The 23593-nt window shown below is 43.1% G+C and overlaps 2 protein-coding genes across 2 annotated transcripts; one reads left to right on the forward strand and one right to left on the reverse strand.

Annotated features, from left to right (window-relative positions):
* Positions 1-1674: 1674 nt before the first annotated feature.
* cdca7b (cell division cycle associated 7b) lies at positions 1675-12063 on the forward strand. Its single transcript, XM_069681918.1, has 10 exons — positions 1675-1744; positions 3163-3297; positions 3397-3491; positions 3625-3844; positions 3953-4015; positions 7227-7409; positions 9078-9233; positions 9322-9471; positions 11060-11196; positions 11632-12063. The coding sequence occupies exons 1-10, from the start codon at positions 1727-1729 to the stop codon at positions 11651-11653; spliced, it is 1179 nt and encodes a 392-aa protein (XP_069538019.1). The 5' UTR covers positions 1675-1726; the 3' UTR covers positions 11654-12063.
* A 2077-nt stretch (positions 12064-14140) lies between these two features.
* sp4 (sp4 transcription factor) lies at positions 14141-21229 on the reverse strand. The gene is made up of 7 exons (XM_069681641.1): positions 20653-21229; positions 20299-20369; positions 18977-19327; positions 17670-18876; positions 17285-17483; positions 16690-16889; positions 14141-16450 (listed from the first exon to the last, which is right to left on the reverse strand). Exons 1-7 carry the CDS (start codon positions 20657-20659, stop codon positions 16179-16181), a joined length of 2307 nt encoding a protein of 768 aa, XP_069537742.1. The 5' UTR covers positions 20660-21229; the 3' UTR covers positions 14141-16178.
* Between the last annotated feature and the right edge of the window lie 2364 nt (positions 21230-23593).

The raw sequence follows: 23593 nt of genomic DNA on the forward strand, positions 1-23593 counted from the left end.
GATTCTTTGAACTCTGGAGCTAATAAATCAACGCTACGGTCAGTGCATATTCAGTGACGTAGAAAGGCCCTGTGGTCGTCATTAATCCACATGCATGAGCGCTCCATGCGTTAAAGAGGAGAAAAACTGAGCTTTACTTGTTATTGATTTTAATATAATACTTATTTGTGTATTTTTGAGGTTACAAAGGTTACAAAAGTAAAAGTGCTATCTTGAGATGAAAAAAAGATTTTAGTTTTAGGCTGGAATGTAACAGTAATTGTTGTTATGTTTTTTGGCCGCTTGAGGGCAGCAGAAGAGCAGCTTAATGTCATGATACTCTGTGGTCATTTTGTTGCTCTCAGCTGATACAAGCTGTAATGAACTATGACGAGCCCTATAAACTCCCTGCCATCTGTAGTGTGTGTGTGTGTGTGTGTGTGTGGAGGGGTGTAATGCCCAGTGGTAGTTTTGTACAACAGTGCAGCAATATGGTTTCCTGTCATGCTTACCCCTATCATTTTGCTGTCCCCCTAACAAGTCTTTTACCCAGCAGGCTTCTGACAATTTAACAATGGTGGAGGAGAAAATGAAGAAGAAATGAGGGAAGTGACACACACAGAGAACAGACAGGCTCAGTGTGATGCAGCTGCTGTGTAATTGCTCTTGGAAATTATGCAGAAATGGATACAATAGACGTTAAGCTAGGGTTAGCAATGCATTTAAGATGCTTCTTTGTTTTATTTGTTGAATTCAGTAACTAAAATGCTCTTCTTGCATGATAAGTAATGGAAGTCCACGTCTCTGTGTTAGGGGGAGTGTCTTTAGAGTGGTTTCGATTGGATACTAGCTTTCTTTTGCTGGGTTCTATAAAGTTAACAATCCCAGCTAGCAAGAAGCGGAATTATAGCCAGGCTTTTATGGCCTACTGACTTCATAACCCAATTCCTACCACTTTTAGCGCCATTATTTGAATGTTAGTAGTAAAAAAAAAACCTCATTCTGAAAGGGAAACATGACAATTCTTGTCCCTTTGGCCCAAATATATAAAATGTGAAATAATATATTAAAGCAAAGTTTGACATTTTCTGGAGCAATGTTGATACACTCTGGTGGAGAGTTAGATTACAAATAAAACAGTTTAATCTGTACATTAAAACAAGGACAGGTTAGACAAGGTAACACAGACACTTAACACAGAAACAGTAAAAACTAATTGACATAAATCTAGAAAGGGTGAATGTATGTCTCTAAAAGTAGTTGAGTAGATATTGGCCGCTAAAGCTAATCAAACTGTTCAATTTAACTTAAAGATGTGTGTGTAAATACAGAAGCAGAAAACCAAAAGACATTCAGGCATATTCTTCTACAGTATGGCAGGGGCATGTTTCCCTGGATAACCACGCCCATATGTTGTTTTCGCGCGAAAGTATGGACTGCACCATTACGAGTCCGAGGGGCGACTCAGAAAGGAAACTACTCTTAAACATAGACAGAAACCCTCTATCAAAACTGCAAGTTAGCGTATGCTTTTCATTATATACGGTTATTAGTGGAATCTCAAAATTACGATTATTCTCCTTAACAACAAATGTTTGTAGGAGTCGACCAAGAGTAAATCCCCATCGCTTGCAAACACCGGACTCGTCTAGCGGTTAACTTTTAAATCCACCTCTACTCATTGATTTTCATGTCAAAAGATACAACTTTCTTTTGGACGGATATTTAGCGTGAAACTGATTTAAAAATGACCCAAACGTCGAAGGTAAGCGTGAGAACATTTCGTGTAAATGAAGCTCTGTTTTCCACGTTGGTTTTTGTGGTGAAGAAAAGTCACAATGAGTCAAAATGAACACCATTGTTAACCGCTCACGTTGCTGATCTGCAGATCCGAATCAGCTCCATGTAAAGGTCCTTTCAAATCCCTCTTTTCTGTCGGGTTTCTCTTTAGCCAGTTCGGGACTGCAACCCAGATGTCCTGTCATAACGATAAGATATTTTGAAAATGTTGTCTTATGTTATCGTGTGACATGGTTAACCAGCTAGCTTAACATAGCACGTGATCTGCTTAATCTACATTAAGGTCCAAATAATCGTTCAGCGTTAAATACCTGAACAATAAGATAACATTTAAACTACAGGATGCATGTTCAGTGTTAGTGGGTCCAAACTGTGTCACCCTCCTCCTGATAGGTCAAGGTTCAACTCCCTTCACTCTGAAGGGGGAGTTTCAGCAGATGTCAACAAGTGGGACCTGAGCATGAGAAGATGCACTGCTCTCTAGTTGAAGAGGTTTTCTTGGTTTAGGCATTCAAGGCATGTTTATATATATATGTAGCACATTTCAGCAACCAGGCAATTCAAAGTGCTTTACACAAGATAACAAAAGCAAAGAAAGACATTTTAAGACAAGACATTAAAAAGCAAGGAGAAGATAAGATATAAACAACCAAAATATAACAAGACAGTTATCAAATATAAGTGTAAAAGTTACAGTGCAGTTCTAAATAATTAAAATAGTTATTAGAATAAATGTATTAAAATCATTTAATAAAAGGCAGCTCTGAAAAGGCGAGTCCTTAGCTTTGATTTAAAAGAAGTGGACCCGCAATTTTCTGGGAGTTTGTTCCAGATATATGGAGCATAAAAACTGAACGCTGCTTTTCCAAGTTTGGTTCTGACTCTGGAGACAGAAAGCAGACCTGTCCCGGACGACCTGAGTGGTCGGGATGGTTCATACTGTAGCTTGCAAATGTATTTTGGCCTTAGACCATTCAGCGCTTTGTAAACCAAGAGTAGTATTTTGAAATCTATTCTCTGACAGACAGGGAGCCAGTGTAAAGACCTCAGAGCTGGAGTTTCTTGGGGACTCTAGTAGCAGCGTTCAAGAAGAAGAAGACAAGTTCACTTGAATCTTCTTTCTTCTTTTTGTCGGTGCTTTGAAGCATATCTTGAAATTGCTGCCACCTACTGATCATTCATTTAATATTATAACATTACTGGTAGATGCACAAGGTAAAAACAAACAGCCTATTAAGTACTTGAATAATTGAACCTCTTTGATCCCCAATGACTGATCCAGAAGGTGCAGCTCTTGATCTGTAACAATGCAAGTAAACTGTACTGCTGAATGTGACACAATCCCAGCAATCTTGGTTTATGTTATTTTGTGTCTGCGAACAGGCGCCATGTTTCAAATCCAAGTTCATCACCGCAGAGCTGGCTCATCTGTTCAGCCAGTCAGACAGTGAGGAGGAGTTTGAAGGTTTCAGTGAAGATGAGGAGGAGGAGAAAGAGGCTAAACGGCTAAAGATGAAGGTATGAGACTGCAAATTTTTGGCTGTGTTATTAGCCAAAAATGTGTGTTATAATGCAGCTAAAGCACCAAACTACATGTTTCTCTCCTGGTGTTTTCAGATGATGGATTCGGAGGAGGACAGTGACACAGGCTTCTACTCTGATGGGGAGGACGCCGCTCCTCCAAAGAGGAAGAGTCTTTTAGTAGCACTAAGGTGTGGTTGGGAGTAATTTAGCTCATTTCTAATTTATATACAAGGGTCCTGAGGAAACGTATGCCTGTTTCATGACAGTTTGTTTTGATTCTTCTGTGATTGAGCAACACCGTATTGTAATCTTGCTCCTCAGGTTTCCGGTCAAAAGACTGTCAACCCCAAAACAGGAACTGCAAGAGAAAACCATCAAAAAGCCAGTCAAAGATACTCCTTCACTGAGAGGCAGAGGGAGGCAGAGGATAAAGCAGCAGCAGCAGCAAGATGAGGAGGAGGAGGAGGAGGGAGACAAAGAGGAGGTCCTGTCTCAGAGCTTGAGGAAAAGAGACAAGAACATCCAGGAAAACAAGGCCATGGTGATGAACCTTTTTTAAACTTTCTCCACATTCTGACCAACTCTGATCTGTCAACATAAATCATCAGCCCCTGCTGTTTTAGAAGCTCTTTGATCCTCTGTCTTACAGCTGGCTAAACTCTTTGCTGATCTGAGCACCATGGCTGACCTGACTCCACCCACCACTCCTCAAGTGAGTACACGCACCAGCAGCAGTCCTTCATAACAATATATCAAAAAATGAACAAGCACTCAGCAGGAAATGATTCCTTTAAAGATCACAGGTGACATTTAATAAGTACAATAAGTGCTTAAAGTACTGATGGGCAGAAGAAGCCTTATTGAAAACATATGAAGCTTCAGGGCTTCAATCGAAGCACAAACAGCAGCATCTGGTGGCATGTAAAGCTCATAGCACCCCTACATGACGGTGTGACGCACCACCGCACTTGCTGATAGTCATAGTTTTAGTCTCATGTGAGCAATAAAGTCCAGAGGAAGCCTGTGTGTCATCAAGTACAATCATCTGTGTACATATGGTCAGGTGCTCTGCATTAGATAGAGATGCTATTGTGCAATATGTTGCAGTAAAATAGTCTGGCATTGTCAAAACAAAATGTATTTTCATCTAATATATTTGCAGACGCAAAATATTCATGTACCTGTATGTTGTAGTTGAATGAATGCTTCTGTGGCTACTGTTCTTAAAGCACAATTACTGACTGATATTAATTAAATTAGCTCATAACCTTTAATACATTATAACTTGGTATCAGATGGAAATGTTCTTACAATCATGTCTCTCTAATGTGCATTTCTTAGTCATGCTCCTCTTCTTGCCCCTCAAATGTGCCAGTTTTGAACTTTTAAACCGTCAAACTGTATGAAGCGCTTTCCGTAGCACCTGTGATGTTTGAAGCTTCAGACCTAATCGATCATGTGATATTGTTCCCTCGAAGCTCCGTCACAAGATATTGAAACAGTGCGCCTACAAAACAAGCTTCCATATCACCTGCCTCCTGCCTCTTAAATCGCTATAGGAGCAGGAGTTAGAAGTAGAGATGTTTCGGTCCTGAACGATTCGTTCAAAAAGAACGAATCTTTTCAGTGAACGGAATGATCCGTTCACTTTCATGCATCAAAGTCGTTCCTTTCGTTCACTTGGCTCCCCACTTCTTCTTTTAGGAAACCAGACTGATTGATGTTAGCACGAGCCAATTGCTTTTCAGAGGAGGGCTGTTTGTATCACATCTAATGTATCAAATCACCATCATTGGTTAGGAGAACGACTGAACGTATCGCTTGACCGATTGTCTCTCTCTCTCTGTCTCTCTCTCGCTCTCGTTCACTGAACGAAGCGACCTGATTAGGTGCATCTGTACATACAAGTCAATTCACAGACTCAGACTCTGATTAAATATATTACATCCTCAGGCCCTGTGAATATATAAGGAGCCTCATTCACCTCCGTTAAACTTTAAAAACAACATATCATAAAAACGGTGATGCAGACTCGCAGCGCTGAGAGGGAACGAATGTAATGAATGAATCGTTCAGCTGAACGAGATCCGAAGATCCGGGTCACTGAAGTGAACGAGAGTTGACATCTCTAGTTAGAAGTCTTTCATAATTTTACGTTGTAACCTAGAGGGCTTACTCCGAAAACAAATATTTACAGTTAGCTATTTATTGAACATTTACATTGTATAGTGACTAAGCCACATGCTACAACACCTATAAGCTATTTTACACTACCAGTCCTTGGATGGCTTTTTTTTTCAACTCCAAGATTTTCATTTAATAAATGTCTGTTAAGTCACTATCTATCACCAAATGAGGTTACACAATAGTGATTGAGCCTATGGCCCACTGATGAAAGCCTTTGGAGTATTACAGACTGGGTGTCTGTGGCGACTTTCATGGAAAAAATCTCAAGCAGCGCCCAGTTAGTGACGTGTTTTCCATCACCCAGCAGTGGTTGGTCTGACAGAGAGGGTAGGCGGGGGTAAGCGGCTGTTTTTCTGGTCTCTGCAAGTGTTGCAAGTAAACAGTAATCTACTATGGCTGAACAAAGAAAAGGTCGATGACAACAGATACAACTTCAACAATAAGTGAAAATAACAAAGGAAGCCAACTGTGGACGTCTGGTTATCTCAGACGTATGCGCCAGCAATTGCCTTTTATCGCCTTTAGGTGTCAAGAGAACGAAACTGAGAACTTCGAGATTATATCTTTGAAGCTCCTGTGAGGAGTTTTTCGCTGGTGATGAAACTGACTGAAATTAATTCTGATTACTTTATGAGCTAGAAAAGCAAACCAGACCATCAGGACAAGACTGATCATTTCTATTCTATTATATATAGTTATTTTTAAGGCCTGAATCCGCTGGGGGTGGGCAAGTGTCGGACGAAGCGATTAACTGCACGCTGCCTTTGTTTACATTCTCCAGGGCAAAAATTTAAAGTGAGTATTACATATGTCTGTTAAAGAAAGCATGGTGAACACTTAAGCATGTACAGGACAAAATCAGCAAAGAGATAAGAGGTACGGCTTCGTCCACAGGGGGGCGCCAAAATCAACACAAACAGAAAGTTCCTCACAGGAGCTTTAACAATGACAAAACATAAAGAACAGCACAAGCACAAACAATGATGCAGTAAAATAACCGTAGCTTTAGTTTGTTTTTGTAGTCTGTATACTGGTGAGACGAAATGGGGCAGTCTATCTCATGTCACTTTATAGGATTTCTTATTTTTACTTTATTTGAATTGTTGCAACAAATCAACAACAATTGTGTTTGTTTTTGATCAACGATAACTACTTGTGTGGCTGGATGTAAGGTGATTTTTGTGAGATGTATGTTTAACAGTGGTAAAAGAAGACCAGATAATCTTTTCTGAGTATCAATGATGCACGGTACAAACAAGTTCACCACATTAAAGATATAGAGGCTAAGCCAACGCTTAAAGCCACTGAGGTGCTACACCACGGGTTACTTTTTTGACGCACCTTACCCGGGTCTGATGCATGTCCGTTTGATTAAAGTCCGAGAGACAAACTTTTGCTTGCAATACTTCCGTTTATTTTCTCTTCCTGAAAGTGTCCAATAAACTCAAAGATACAAAAACATGCAACAAACATCCAACAACATGAGTAACTGCTGCCACCAGTAGCGTGTGTCTGTCTGGGTGTGTGTGGTCAAAAACTGTTTAGCTTCCGGGTTTAACACCTGACCAGACAAACAGTGGTTCCCATATATATGCTCCGGAGTGCTAATTGGCTCCTACAAAAGAAATAGAATTTTTTTGTTGCAAGATTTTCTTTTTTTTTTTTTTAATTTCTCAACCGTGACACTCGTATTTTTTCTGTTTTTTTTAAACACTTTCTTTGCTGTAATGTTGCAGAAGAAGAGGCGGGCGCCAGAGAAAGCAACGCTACGGAAACGCAAGTTTGAACCTGAGGTGGGGTCCGAAAGGAGAAACCCGTCCCGTAAGGCTCGTCCCCCTGAGAACTTTGCTGTGGAGGAAAAGAGCGAGCCGCTCCCCGTCAGAAGCCCGAGGACTGTCGACATCAGGAGACTGGTGGAGGTACGATGTCCCACACACACTTCAGTCTGCTGGCACCTGTAATATACAAGCAGCTATGTACAGCTCTCATAATGTGCAGTGAAGTAGGAGTTATAGGAGGTTATAATGCAGCAGTGTGGTGCTTTGATGACTTATTGATAATCAGACATACTTTCGTATTTACATTTTGTTTTAGTGTTTTACAATTCATATCGAATGTCATTCATTCATGCGAATGTTCTCTAAGCCGTACAGTATGTTGTTTAATGCAGAGAGAATTCACATTTTTGTACACTTGAAAAATACAATTACAGTCGTACTTTTTATGCCTCTGCGACAGCTGTGGCCGGAGGCATTATGTTTTCGGGTTGTTCGTCCCACAACTGTCCACTTGATGATCAGTGAACTGATTTGATTTTGGTGGTCAAAGGTCAAAGGTCAAGGTCACTGTGATCTCACGTCCATCCCATACCTCAGGAATGCCTAGAAGGATTTTTTTTTAAATTTGGCAATCAGGGATGAACTGAGTACGTTTTGGTGGCCAAAGGTCACTGTGACGGCATAACACTTCATTTTGTCACTCCAATATTGATTGGGAACCCGAGGTACTTGTATGAATCCACCCTTTTCACTTCCTCTCACTGGATGACAACCAGGACAGGGGGCCTCCTGTTCCTCTGGTAATCCATAACAAGCTCTTTGATCTTGCTAATATTGAACTTAAGGTGATGATAGTTGCATCATGTCACAAAGCTCTTTATCAGTACTCTCTCTTCCTCTGGAAAAATAGTCTCTAAGTGAGGGCAGCATATTGCAAGTGAGGGTGTAATACTCCACCAGAATGTCATGAGAAATCTCCCTGAGCAAATAATATGGCCTGAGACCAACGGCAAAAAGTTCAATGTCCGGGCTAGAAATACGTTCCTTAATCGTAATGTGACAAGGGTTACACCATCTGTTGTTAACGAGAACCCCACCTTTGCGCTTACTGCTCTCGGTGCAATCCCGGTCGGGCCGGACAGTCTGAAAGCCAGTGATGGAGACGTTGTCGGGTACATCCTGATGCACCCACGGTTCAGTGAAGCAGATCAAGCTGCACTCCTGGAACTCCCTCTGACTCCTGGCTAGCGCCATTAGTTCGTCCTTCTTATTTGCCAGCGATCTCACATTGCCCATGACGAGAGAGGGGAGACCCGGCTTAAACCTCCTCTCCATAAGTCTCCGTCGTCTCGACCCAGCCGATTTCCCTCGCAGCCTTTTTCCTCCTCTGCATCCCATGTGTGTCCTTCTCCAGAGTTCAGCAGGAGTGTTCTGGTCGCTGAGCCGGCCGGCTTCAGCCTGATCAGCTGATCTCGAGTGTAAACAAAGCAAAAACTCCCTCTAATAGCATGTTTATAGAGAGGGCACAGCTTAAGGAACTTACAAGAAAAAGATAAAACTATTATGATAAGCAGAAGATTGTTTGATGTCATACTCTCGGTTCAGTTCTCTGGAGTAAACAGGTGTTTAAATCACCTCCTCATCTCGGGGGTGTGACCAGCTCTATGTCGATGTATTTCAGGCTTTCATGCTTTGAAGATGTGCAATTTAATGTCAAACGTTTCAAATAATACGTTGCTGGCTTCATAGCAATGTGCTCTGTGTGTCCTCTCTGTTGTAATTGTAACCTGGTCCGTTGTGGTTGGTTAGGTGGACGACGAACATGTGGGTGACAGACAGAAAAAGAGGAAGAGCCACAGTTCCAAGAGGAGCCAGTACGTGGTGAGGTCGGTGGACGAGATCACCAAAGAAGACCTGGACAACATAGCGTACCGCAGCAAAGACAAGATCTGGGACAAGGAGAATGTGAGTGTGTTGCTGTTTGCACTGGCATATATGGTGAGGTGTTAGTACTGTCTTCATTGTGTGTGTGTCTGTCTGTGTGGTTTTCCAGGGCAGCTCGTGTCACCAGTGCAGGCAGAAGACTCTGGATACAAAGACGGTGTGTCGCAGTGGAGTCTGTGTGGGGGTCAAAGGTCAGTTTTGCGGGCCTTGCTTGAAGAACCGCTACGGAGAGGACGTGCGTGATGTGCTGCTCGACCCGGTCAGTGCTAATAAACACTTGTGTTACACCTTAAACACTTGATTTGGTTTACTGCAGGTGAATATGGAGCCTACTGAAATTAGTATGACAGCCGAGTTAGTTGAATATTTCTGATTTACATAAAAGGCTTTTTTTAAGTCATACAGGAGGAACGATTAAAGCAAGTAAAGGCAAAGAGAAAGAAAACACTAATTCACTGTTTCAGGATAATAACCGTAAGACTCGGTGTGTAAGACGCACTTTTAATACTTTTACATTGTATCACAGTATTTTACCCAGACAATGGCGCTATAATCTAGCTAAGCTTCGTCATTAACGCCAGTGCAGCCGCCATCCTCCCAACAATCAATGTTACGGTAGGCTGAGCTCGGCTACTGCACCGGTAACGGATGGTAGGCTGTAATTTGTGTGTTTGAAATGTGTTCCAGTGAAGTAGTTTTGAAATAACTTGTATACACGTTTTTATTTTTATTTTTAAAAAGGTATAGAAAACCTTTTTCCCCTCAGGGATACCTACAAAAACAGACTGCGACTTATATTCCAGATTTTACAATTCTGAGGGATAATATTAAAAAGCTTTAAGTTAAAATACAAGATTTCATGAGCTTTGGTGCTTACTTGTTTAAAGTGATAATCTCAAACATTTTCATGTAAATAAATGTCTGTTAAGTCACTATCTATCTCCGAATGAGGGAACGCAATGGCGATTGAGCCTATGGCCCACTGATAAAAGCCTTCACATTTACAGTATTAAAGACTGGGTGTCTGTGGCGACTTCTGTGGAAAAAATCACAAGCGGCGCCCAGTTAGTGCTTTTTCCACCCTGCTATAGCTAGTAGCTTAGTCTGACGTCTTGAGATTCGTCTATTTTTGATCTGACCCAGGAAAATAATGTCATATGTTTGTGGGTTGTTGGCAAACTTGTCAAAAAGTTTATTTTTTTAATTGTATGTTTAAAAAGAAGATGAGCTTTCAGATGAATCTATTTTCCTCTTGAGGATTGATATTTACATATCTGGATGCCCAAAGCAAATAGACCACCTACCGAAAATGAAACTGAAGAGAGAGAGGGCAGGGACACTTCTCGGGTGTTTTTACAGCTGCTGCTGCTGAGATATCAAAATCTAATTCATGCATCATCACACATACTTGATATTAGACATTGTTTTATCACAGTTTTAGCAGACATATCGTAGTTGTTAAGAGGCATCAGTTTGGGTGTTTTCCTGTTTGTCTTTTCGCTGTTGCTCACTTGTATTAGTAAGTACTAAATACAAGTGAAAGCAGGTGACACTCCCACTGAAAATGATCAGTGGGAAATGCAGTCTGAATCAGTTCCCACTTGTCAGCTAAAACCTGCCAAAAAAAAGTCTCAGATGAACATTTGTCATTGTTCTTACAATGTGTGGCTTAAAACTAAACCACACATTTACAACAAAACTCACAAGATAGTATTAATATCATATTTAAAGGCAGATCATTTAAAAATGATTTAAAGCACACATAAAGTGTATACATGTATTCACTTGTGCAGCAGACTTACTAACCAGTTGGTCACCCACATTAAACTTGGACCGTATCTTTGCAGACTTGGTCGTGTCCCATCTGTCGGGGGATGTGTAACTGCAGTCTGTGTCGCAAGAAGGAGGGCCGCTGTGCTACCGGCATCCTGGTGGGGTTGGCTCGCTACAACGGCCACGACAACGTCCACGAGTATCTGGAGAGGTATTTCTCCTCATACTCACTGCTCAGCTTCGTGTTACAGACCCGAGCGGGCAAGTTAACCTGCCTGGATCTGAACATTTTAGGGATTAAATCAAGAAGTCGGTGCAAAATAACAGTTTGGAAAAGTCTACCGCTGCAATAAGAGTCCAGTAGACTATTAATATCCGTGTTAAGTGATTGGTTGAAAGTATAAATCATTTCAAAGTTTTATCTTCTTTTTTTTTAAATCACTGAAATTTGATTATTTGTTTTTTTTTATGAATTCTGAAAAGTTTCGATGCGTATTTTTCACAGATTTCTGACATTTTAGACTAATTTCTTTTTATACAAGTTGAAAAAAAATGTCTGACAGATAAGAATGACATGGCACAACAATGACATGACAGTTCTGACAGCAGAAAGAGCTCACTTCCTGTTTTGTCTCCATTGTGGCAGCATTCAGAAGGAGCTGCAGTGAAGTCCAGAGAGGAGAAGCTGCTCGCACGTCTGAAGCCCGGAGCTCTCGTTCTGCACAGACCTGTCGAACTCAACATGACGCACATTTTTTTTAAGGTTTCCAACAAACTTTTATTTTACTCGACAAACTAAAACAAGAAAGATGTTATGATTTTTAGTCACCTTAACATGAGGCGCACACACTGTTTATATGTTTTATATCTCCTGACTGAAGACTGCATAAAATGCAGGATGTTTTTATAGTTTTAAAGTCACTTTTGAGTTGTATATTTTCGTCCCCTCGATGTTCACTAAAGCAAATTTAAGGTTGTTTTCTGTTATGGATGCAAAAGGAGCCGTTTTATAGCAATTGCTTTTCTAAAAGTGAGTAACTTTACAGCATTCTTGTCAGTTCACTGTATATTTTAATAAAGAATGGCATTATCGAAATGTTTTAACATACATTTATTTACGCAGACTGTGTGTGGCGCTTGATTCAGCTTTGTCCTTTTCAAATGAGCAAGTCACTGTCAGTCAAAGCTGCTGTTCTTTGTAAATTGGCGCCATAGCTGTGGAGAAAGTTGTACAAACAGCTTGTTGTTTCGCCCATTCTACATTCCTACAACACCCAGCGTGCATTGCGCCCCTCCCTCTGAAAGGAACAGCCCAGCGAGAAATGCTGGAGTGAAATACTACCATTTTCGCTGCAGGCAACGGCTCAGAGCGGTATTGAATCCGAAATATGACGAGGGTATATCGTCTAAAAAATCTTCAGGTCTGCAGTCTACATTTCAAACCTGACGATTTTGAACGAGACATGACATCGGAGGCGGGCGTCCTAGATTGAGGAAGTGTAGTTTAGCGAGCTCCCTGGCCTCCGCCAGATGACGCGTTTTATGTAGTCTGGCGGAGGATTTCCAGGGCCCATTGGAGAAGCGTCCTCCAAAGGCACAGAGCGAGATTGCATATTTTTTCTTAGCTCCCCATAACAGCATGATGGGACTGAGGTTGAAAATTGGCGAACTGGCCCTTAGAAGAAATCAGGTAAATTGTTAAACATTTAGAACATTTTTTTCTGCTGCTTCAAAGTTGTCTGAAAGGTGTCCAGCTGTGTTCAGCTGCTGTACCTGCCAGGTGAGTGGGGTCAGATCCAGGTCAGCTGACCTCATGTAATGACCAGGTACCTCTGCTGCAGGGCGGGGGGGTCACGGCACGGTCAGATGACATCTTGGAGCTTCATGAGGTATCGTTGGTGTGAGAAACACGTTTATTAAAACTTTGGTCTAATCACAGGGGTTTTAATGATCTATCGTCAGAGTCAGATCTACAGTGCACATCACACCTGCCGATACATCCTGCAAAAAACTTCTTTTTTAGTCCAGCTCTGTAGTTGTTTACGTTTTGGTGCCGCTTTTATTTGCTCTCCTTTCCTTGTTAGAAATCTAACCAAATGCATCATTTGTTATTCAAAGTGGTGAAAATAATGGAGTCAAAACATGAAAAACTGTCTGTGTTCAGACACTTTGAGAGTTCATCACATTAAACTCCCTTTTACATTCCGAACTCCACAGAAACACCCGAGGGCGCACAGAGACGTAGTAGATTTAGGTGTTTTTGAAGAGCTTCAAAGGTTTGACATGTCGAAGGTGTGCGTGAGCCGACTGCTACATGCTGCTCTTAGTGAACTGACGGTGAACTCTCACAAGTCGCACTTTGATCACGGCTGAGTTACGCTTTTTAGTGTTTAGTAGATTCTCTGAAGTAGGAAAATTGTTGGCTAATTATCCGTCCACACAGTTTGATTTTTGGGGGGGGGGCTGAATGTCACAGGTTTGATCCTCGCAGCATCAATTTGGGAGTCCATTAACAGAAGCACTGACTTGTCATCACAACACAGCTGAGAGATTACCCGGTAATGAGGATGGGAGGGGTTGTGATCTGTGTGTACCAGAGTTATTATAGAGCTGAAATTTCCATTAGTTTTTATTTTTATTTAGTCTTTCTGTTTTGGTTTTTGATTTCGATTTAGTTTCACAAATTCATAAGTAGTTTTATTTTGAGAAATTGACTGGTTAAAGTTTAATTTTTATTTAGTTTTTCAGGTGTTATGGAAATTCTTGATTTAAAGACCTGATCAAGAAGGATGAAAGAATGCATGTGTCTGTGTTACTGTGTCATCTTCATTTTATACATTCACTCATTCATCTTCAATTTCTCCTTCTAGGTTCTTTTTATCAGGTCAGTGTGTCGTGTCAAACAGAGTAGGACAAACAAATCAGATTTTACCTTCAATTCTATTCAGTTGTAGTTTGTGGTCATTGTAGTTTTTATTTAGTTTTCGTCTTTTTGAAAACTCTCGTTTTTCTTTTAATTCAGGTAATGAAATAATTTTTTCACTGCTAGTTTTGTTCTTGGTTAACTATAATAACCCTGGTGTGTACCATGTGGAGACATTAAGCTCAACATCTGATTGATAACCGTAATAACCAGAGTCAGAGGGCACTTTGAGTCATTTTTAATCACTTTATTGTCAAGTGTTATGCAGGCAAATGTTTTCTGCTTGATTTTGTCTTTTTTTCCTTTTTTTATTGACATAACACGTTTGTACAAACCAGTTTTAAAAATATCAACAAACTGGAGCCTTTGAGGCTAACCCGGCAAAAACCCCATTATCAAATGTCATGGAGACGAACAAACATCTTTTAGAAAAAGATTTACAAATGAGATGTCACTACAAAATATCAAAGAAAAAAAAGTTGGTTGTCACACAAAATATTACCAAAAACATCTAAATTCGTTTGGTATCAACCTTTTTCAACTTTAAACAATAGTAACTTTTTTGCTTTCTTCTTCTTTTGTTATTTATTTTTCTTCAAAAAAAAAACACGTTATGGCGCAAGAGAAGAAGAAGAAATGAACAGCAATGGTCAGACGTAGAAAAAAGAAACCGAAGCACAAAGAGTAAAGAAGAGAGAAGCAGCACTACGGCAAAAAACTGAAACATGCTGTACACAACCTCAGAATCACACAAATACGAGTCCAGCAAAAGGCAAATAGTACAAATCAAGGATAAATAATAAATTAGCCGAACACACGGGGTCCTGTGTGTTAACATTGTGGGAGGGGAATTTTTTAAAACAAGTGATAGACTCTATAAAATAAAAGTATCTTTTAATTCAAAAAGAATGTACGCACTGAACTAACACAGAGCAACACCACCAGAAAACATCTCGTAATATCCACATAGCTAAATACCCGACCCGCTCCCACCCACTCATCACCCGGTCTCTTTGCCTCTCTGCGCTGCGCCCTTCTTCCCCCAATGCTCCCTCTGTACGACAGCTTGTGTTAAGGCAATTGTGTACATCGGTCACCAGGCGGGGTTAGAGGTTTTGAGCACAGAGAGCAAAAAGAAACCGTGGTGGTGCAGACGAAACTGTCGTCATGGCTACCAGGTACCATCTGATGGTGATGGATCATTAAAAAACGACAAAGTGGCACTTGTAGACTGAAGCTGTGATGTTAAAGCCACCCTGTGGTATCTGTAAAGTAACCGGCTTTGTTGGGACGACAGCGCTGCGTTCAGATGTTCTCCCTCATCTTGGCTTGTTTTATTAACAGAGAAAACTTCCCCTGACAATGTAAACATGGTTTCACTAGGATTGTCATTAAAGTATTGCTTTCACTACACAAACAAAGTTGTAGAAAGCTAGATTGTTTTTTTTCTATAGAAACCTTTTTTTTTTCTAATGGCCACTGCGCCTCAATAGGAATGCATTATTTATAAATCTTTTTATATGTGCTTTTTTCTATTCTTTTTTGTTTTTCTAGAAGTATCCCCCTCTCTTCTTCAATAACAGTTTATCCGTAGACTGGTCTCCTGGATTCGACACCTGAATCTGATCTGAGGACTTCACCTGAACCATAAATAAACCTCAAATTAGGTAGATCCTCTCCATGACAGCATGGGAACACGATTCACTCACTCATACAGGTCGCAATCACACACGTACACCTTCCCAGCACCGCCTCTGCTCCGTCACTGCTCTGCAACACTTCCTGTTCTATGATTGACCCTCAGCTCTGTCTGACAGGTATGAAACAGGAACACAACTTTGTGCATAGAGTTAGATTCTGTTGCGATTAGGAAAAACGTCTCTCCGTGTTTGTTATTTTTCAATCAAGCAGGTCCCCCTGTCTTGTGCTAATCTAGACACACATTTCTTTCCTCCTCCAGGAATGGACTTATTATAGATTCATTTAATAAAAGCCAAACTAATCTCTCATAAGTTTAGACTAAGTTTTAGTTATTATATGTGTTAGTTCTTCTTAGATAGCGATGTTTATATTTTACGTTTCTGTTCATTGCATGATCCCGTCTCTTTTAAGTCCCTTCTTGTGAGAGAACAACATTTTCCAAATGATGTCGTAATAAAAGTAAAAAAAAAAAAAAAAAAGCAAGAAAAAGTTGCCACCCTTTCAGTCCCTGCAAAGACTCCCAAAAAAACAGGAAGTCAGCCTTCCACAAAGAGACAGGAGTCAGTGGCCTATTCGAACTCCTCCTCTTCCTCCTCCTCTTCCTCCAGGTGATTAGACGTGGTGGGCGTAGCGGGGTCAGAGTCACGTGAGAGTGTTGCCACAGCAACGATCTGAGGGGAGGCACCCAGGCCTTCAGGCGCGTCTTCCTCCATGTCGTCAGTGGTGATGATTGCCACCGCAGCCCCGCCCTTCTTGTTCTGGTGGGTCTTGATGTGCTTGGAGAGGTGGTCGCTGCGCATGAAGCGCTTTGAGCATTCAGGACACTCGAAGCGCTTCTCTCCTACAGGGGAGGACGGAGAATAAGAAGAAATTAATCGATGAAGAACTTTGGTTTGTTATTTCTTGGAGCTTCATTAGAAAACTAATTTTTACAACTAAGTACATGAGTAGCTGCTTGCTTCACATGTACTCATACAAGAGGTGGGTACATTTGAATTATGTAAATAAAGGATTTAAAAGCACTTTAGAGCTGAAAAAAGAGAAAAACATCCACATCACCCATCCGAACGTGTCTCCTACCTGTGTGTGTTCTCCGGTGTCTCTGCAGCTCGTCGCTCCTGGTGAACCTCTTGCCACAGAAGATCCAGTTACAGACGAACGGCCTCTCGCCCGTGTGCCAGCGCAGGTGAGCCCTCAGGTGAGACGTCTTCCCGTACACCTTCCCACAGCCCTCCATGTGGCAGATGTGCTGCTTCTTCTTTGTGGGGTCCCCACTGTTCCTGCAACACACACTTTGAGTTAGGAGGGTTTCCGGAAGGTTTCCACACATAATATGATTATAAATAAACAGTTAACGATCTCTAAAGACGGCTTTGACAAGTGAGTCCGGCTGGATTCACTGATGAATCGTGCAGAGCCCAATACATTTGACATGACTCTGAATATTCACATTATGTTCTTGCAGCTAGGGCCTCATTACAATGTGTTTGGTGGCGAGAGGTCGGATCTCTCACTTTGTGACACAAGCTGCACTTTATTCTGACCATCTGTCAAACCAGTCGTCCCACGATGACATGAGGATCATCAATAATTTTGGAATGTTCATAAAAATGTACAACAACATGCAGAAGAGACAACCGCTCAGATTATCTGTTTTAAATGCAGGCGCTCCTACCTTCCCTCTCCGTCCCTGCAGTTTGGACAAGAGCAGGCGACACGCCGAAGCCTCTTGCTTGGCGGCCCCTCCTGGTCCGAAGAACTCTGTACGGAGCCGAGCTGGTCCGGACTCATCGCCGAGCCTGACGCCACGTTACCAACAGTGACCGTCACGGGAGATGACTGAACTTTGACCCCGTCCTGACCCTGTGGTTGACCTGAAAGGTGATTGAAATTGACTGAATAAAACATGTTATATTGGCTGTGGAGTTGAACCAGCAGGACAGTGCTGCATATTTTCTCAGTAACTGATAAAGCTGCCTTCTACGGTTTTGTTTATGGTATCGAATAGATCAGTTATTGATGAGTTTTGCATTCAAACATCACCTCATCTACAGACTTACCCTGAAGACCTGTAATGGTGAGGGGAACCCCCTGCACCTGAACCCCAGCAGTGCCAAGGCCTGCGATGCTGACCGTCTGTACCCCGGACCCTGGGTTGATTTGGGCTGCACTGAGCGTCAGGGGGGCTCCGCTCAGGGAGACCAGCCCTCCGCTTCCCATCGCCGTCCCACCGGCCACCGGGGCCAGTGTCAGCTGCTGCGGCATGGCCGTTCCAAGGCCGCCCTGCAGGGAGACTCCACCGGGCAGCTGCAGTGTTTGCCAGGTTATCTGGCCAGAGGGGGACAGGGTGGGGGTACGGATAAGGACCTGGGCTGGGTTCTGGAAGGCCTGGATGGGCTGCAGGGTTTGTCCCGGGGCCAGCTGCAGGGTCTGAATGTGCTGAGGTTGCTGCTGGCCCTGGGCCGGACCCTGACTCTGAGCCTGGGGCTGCAGCTGGATCTGCTGCACCAGCTGGTGCCCCACCTGGCCCACGATCACCTGCTGGATGGTTCCTGCTGTATCTATCTGACTCTGCAGCCCATTGGGCTGGTTCTGGCTCTGAGAGTCCGCCTCACTGCTCTGCACTTGGCTGTCAGCTGGCCCGCACTCTGATCCAGCAGAAACCACTTGTGTCCCATCAGACACGCTGTCACCCTCGGCTACAGCCACTGTAGAGACAGCTGATGTTGTAGCAGGAGCAGCCCCAGTCACTGCTGTTGTCAATAGCTGGTTGCCATTGGCAACAGAGAATGTGCCATCTGCTGATTGGATGAGCTGCACAGCCCCGCCCCCTCCAACATTATTTATCACAGGCAGAGCCAGTGTCATGCCGCCGAGGTTTATGGGCACAGTGGTCATAACAGGAGTCTGGGAGCCCTGCAGAGTTTGCAGCTGCAGCGGGAAAGACTGTGTAGGGCGGATCTGCAGCGGCACCGTCTGATTGGCTGTACTGGTCAGGATGGCTTGCTGGTTGGCTGGCTGGAGGATGGCCTGGGTCTGGCTTGGACTCTGGGTCTGGATGAGCTGGACCTGCTCCGATAGAGTCCCAATGGAGGCTGTTTGAGCCGGGCTGATATGGATCTGCTGTCCATCTGCAGTCTGCAGGTGAGGGATGACCTGATACTGGACCCCGCCCCCTGCATTGGGCAGGTTCTGAACCTGGATGATCTGGAACTGCTGCTGTTGCTGATTGGCTGCAACACTGTTGGTCCCGCCCACTGTCTTCACCTGCCAATGGGAAAGAAGCAGTGATGGAGTCAAGAAAACAAACATTGACACAGTGAAAAAAAACTATTGCATTAATCCGCTGCTCTCCCACTTCCTTCACCTTGCGTCCACCAGGTGAGCTGTCATTTGCCAAGGTGGTTGCCACGGTTACAGCAACAGGCTGATTGGTGTTCTCCTTGGCCATGGTGGGTGCTGCTGTGATGATCTGCCAGCCGTTCCCTGTGAACTGAGCAGGGACCAGCTCCAGCTGCTGGGGCACCAGGGCCTGACCTCCAGCTGTGTCCAGCACTATCTGACCCTGCAGCTGACCCGCCTGCAGCTGGATCTGACCCGTCTGGACCTGGATCTGCTGGGCCCCTGCCTGGGCCTGGGCCCCCTCTGCTCCCCCCTGCCCTCCGATCTTACTGCAGGTGGCCGCTAGCAAAGCCAACGGAGAGGGCTGAGAGGAATCCTGGAGGAAGCATGGTAAAAGAGGAGGACGGGTGGAAGGGAGGGGCGGAGAGAGAAACGGTTAAACAAGAGTGACGAGGGGAAGAGGAGAAGCCAGTGCAGGTCAGAGACACACACAGAGAAGTTTTATACATAGGAAAAACAAAAAAAGCACAATGTGTAACTCGGAAAAATCCAGGAGGAAAAGGGATGGGCAGATATTTCGATGCACACTAAGACTGTGAACAATTTAAAACGAAGAAGAGACAGCGTAAAAGAGTGAGGGGTGGAGAGAAACATGGTGCAGCAAAAAAGAAACACAAAAAGCTGAGAGAAAGAGAGAGAGCTGTCAGTGGAAGTGGGCGGTATTACAGGAAGCGAGTGGGTGGGCGTGTGAGAACCACATTTCTCTTTTCTCAGAACAGTGGAAGAAAATGCCGCCTTCTCTTTCTCGCTCTCCTCCCTTTCAAAGGAACTAGGTCGCAGGCAAATTTTTAATGCTATACACCTCTAAACCTTGCGTGGAAACAGCCTCGATCCTGTGACAATAGTGCGGAAAAACACAGCAACAATGCTTGTCATACACATTTATCAATAAAATATATACGCTTAGGAGTAACTGCATGGCTTAAATTAATCTCTAAGATGTATACAACCTATAAAAAGCAGCTAAAAATAGAAGTTCCACAGTTGGAGAGCCACATACCAACGCTCCAGGTCTTTAAAATAAATCCATAGGCAGAATTAAACCATTTTGACCCTAATTCAAAGAGACAATTCAAAAGTACAGTGGCTGAAGTGTGACAGCCATGTAAAGCCTATTCAAGAAGCTCGGGGCTGGCGCTCAGCAGGGCTGCACAGAAGCAGGAAGTGGAATTCACCAGAGAAACGCCCCCTGAGGTGTCTGGCTGGCTGGGGAGGGGAGGGAGTACATTTTTTGGCCTCCAGGCAAAGCAAAAGTAATGAACAACAATAAACTCTAATTTCTTTTACCTGCGATCCAGAACTTTTCCCCTTTTTTGATGCTTTCCCTCCTTCAGTTCCAGATGATTCCTTCTTCGAGTCTGTGAATAAAGAGTCAAAATGTAAGAATATTTCCAGTTATATCAACATCATATGAGTATTTCTAAATAGTGCAAAGTCCCAGCATGAGGCACAGTAGTGAAGACACTAAGCTGCCTGAATAAAATCGGATCAGAATGCAGATATAGCATAACAAAGATGATCAATGAAGGTAGAGAATGAAACCAGTAACCTTATCTTCAATATCAAAGGGGCTGGGAGCCTCCTATCTGTCAGACAGAGAGAGAGAGAGGGGTGGAGACGGAGAGGGGGGAGGGTACCTACCACTCATAACGCATTAATATACCGAGAGGGAGAGGGTGTAGTTCACGGTAGAAGGCCGGCCGGGTACAGAGGCGGAGGACGGCCTATATGTTCAGCGCTGGGCCGTGGCGGATCTGCCCGTTTGACGAAACCACCCACCGGCCAGGAAGGGCGGTGCCAAGCGCAGGCACAATCAAGCAGCCCCGAATAACGGAAATAACGGACAACACAGCGACCGTCCCCGGCCAGTCGGCCCCCTCGCAGCCCTGTCGTACGTCTCGTTCACCGGAAAACCAGTCCATAAACGAGCAAATTAGCGCTTGTCAGAATGATATCCACAGAGAAGTTGGCAGTGTGTGACCGTAGAGGCCCACCCACTTCCATTTAAGCATCAGGACAACACCCTCTCCGCTGCTCCTGCCTGTCGCCGCCGTTCCTCTCGCAGCACGACGCGGGGACGCCTCTTCGCCGTCCGTCGTGCACCGAAAACAAACCGTCACCACTGTTTGTATTTTTCGCGTATTCCCTTTTTTTCGTGCACAATTGATTTTTTTAAGGGGGAGATACGGGCAGATAGATGTGGCTTTTGTGGGCGGACGCGCTCCTCCCACATATTCAGATTGGACGACGAGGCTCGGCGTGCGAGGGTCGAGATGGGAGTTGTATTTTGGTGAGGCCTCGCCTTCTCGAACTGGATTGGGCGGCGAGGACTACAACTCCCATGATGCTCTGGCGCGTCGGGCGGGTTGGAGCTACTGGAGCGGCTGTGTTTGGTAGTCATGTTGGTGTGAGAGCGAGAGAGAAGGGCGGTGACTTCTGTGCTGTGGGGGTTGGGCGAACGGGAAAAGGAGGCGTGTGTGTGTGCGCGCGTGTGTGTTTGTTTCCACTCTCTGTGCAGTGTGGTGTCACAGGGTGACAGTCCTGGTGGGAAAAAAGGAAAAGAAGAGAAAGCAGTGGAACTGAAGTCACATGTAGTTTGATTATATTGGGGGGGTAAACAGTATCACAAGGTTGTCTCTGTGCTGAAATGCTTTTATTTATTTGCCTCATACATTACTTATCAGTCCCTGCTCTTATGTCCATTAAACAATATTTTTTAGTCGTCATTATATGGACAGATAAATATCTGCCAATTATATTAATAATAAAACATTATTTTTTGTTCAATTAATCATCATCGCAAGTTATTTATTGAGCACATATGCCAAATATTTGCGGGGGGAGGATGTACTGCTTTTTCTCAGTTTTATTAAATTACAAAATAAATATTTTAGAATAAAGGTCTGTTAGTTTAAATTAAAAGGAGATTTGAAGAAGTCTAAATGACCCACTGATTAATAGGAAAAAATGGACAGGGTAATCAATGGTAAAAATAATCATTAGTTGCAGTCTCTTTCAAACCCGTACACATCTGTGTGTTTTATTCTTCATACAGTATATAGACTGGGGTTCACTCTACTCATATTAGCACTATACAAGTAATCCAGCCTTTGTTAAGTCTTAAATTAAAATCTGGCTGAAGAATTTAAATAATATAAAGTAGTCTTCTCCTATCAGGACTACTTGGAAATAAAATTCACATTGCTTCCACTGTTTAATAAGTGCATTTGGACAGGATTCAAGTGTTGAATCATGGGTAGCCTATTTAGCAGGATATGAGCAGCAACGAACAAAACAGAGCAGAAATCACACAGAGAAGTTTCTGTACCAGTCTGACACAGAAGTCATGTCTCACACCCACACGCCAAAACTCTTTCAATCTCCAAAAGGAAATTATGTGTTCAGTTCATCTCAGCTAAGGGCTACATGCTGACGTAGTGGGCCTGGTTTTATATCCTCCCTGGTTTGAACTAGGACTGACTTTAGCTGAGTGCAGTCACAGTGCTGGTTCACCAAGCAGAAAACATCATTAGCAGGCAGCCAACTGAGGATATAACCCAAGCACACAGGGGGAATATTTAGGTTTAGAGGCTGTCAGACAAAGTAAAGATGGTACTGAAAGTTGTTCAGTTCCTATAAAGTTTAACATATAAATATATATTATGCATGCCAATAACAATAGTAGAAATATGGCTAATGTTAGCAGTGTAAAGAAACTGAGTTGCAAATCTAACTTTTCCTTACCAGAGGCCGTAAAAAGATACCACTTTATCTGAAATGTATGCTTGTACAAACACTCTCTTCTTCTGTGGTTTCTCTGTGTCTTCTGATACTGTCATACTCTAAGCTTATGTTCACAGATAAACCACACACACACACACACACACACACACACACACACACACACACACACACACACCTGTGGTGGCCCAGAAAAATACACACACATGCACTGTAATTACTGCGGAAGCCACGCGCCTTGTTCCCGCCCCCTGGGCCACTCGGCAGGGCGTTGCTAGGCAACCGGGTCTGGTCTGAAGAAGGGTTGTTGTCTGTGTGTGAGGATGTGTGGTGGTGATGAAAGGTGGTGTGTTAGAGAGACTGTTACAGTCTGTTAGTGATAACTACACTGTACTAACATGCAGACAGAGAGCTTATGAATTCTTCAGTGCTGTAATACTATATTTTGTAGCGAGGAATCTTTTTAAAACGGCATTAATCTAAATAAAGATACACTTAACCTTTAGTGATTATACTAATGGAGTAAAGTCCGGTAAGGTCTCTGCAAATTTAAGCTTTTAGATTAAATATAAATAGCCAATAAAAGTGTATTCCTACATTGTTAGGAAAGTGAAAGTGGCTGTTGAACTCGCTGCTGCCACTAGGTGGCGCCATATACCAGCTTTGGCTTGATTGCGACTGCGTTAGGCTGACTCACAGCTACGCCCGTCTCAGTGATAGAAAAAGTATTCAGATCTTTAACTTTGTAAAAGGTTAAATACCGCAATGTCAAAATATTCAGTTACAACTAAAAGTCCTGAACTTTAAGTACAAAAATTAGATTATTATTATTAGAAAAAAG

The sequence above is a fragment of the Semicossyphus pulcher genome, unplaced genomic scaffold, assembly GCF_022749685.1.
Source record: "Semicossyphus pulcher isolate SPU_LCO1_2020_fin unplaced genomic scaffold, fSemPul1.0.p SCAF_5, whole genome shotgun sequence".
Classification (NCBI taxonomy): Eukaryota; Metazoa; Chordata; class Actinopteri; order Labriformes; family Labridae; genus Semicossyphus; species Semicossyphus pulcher.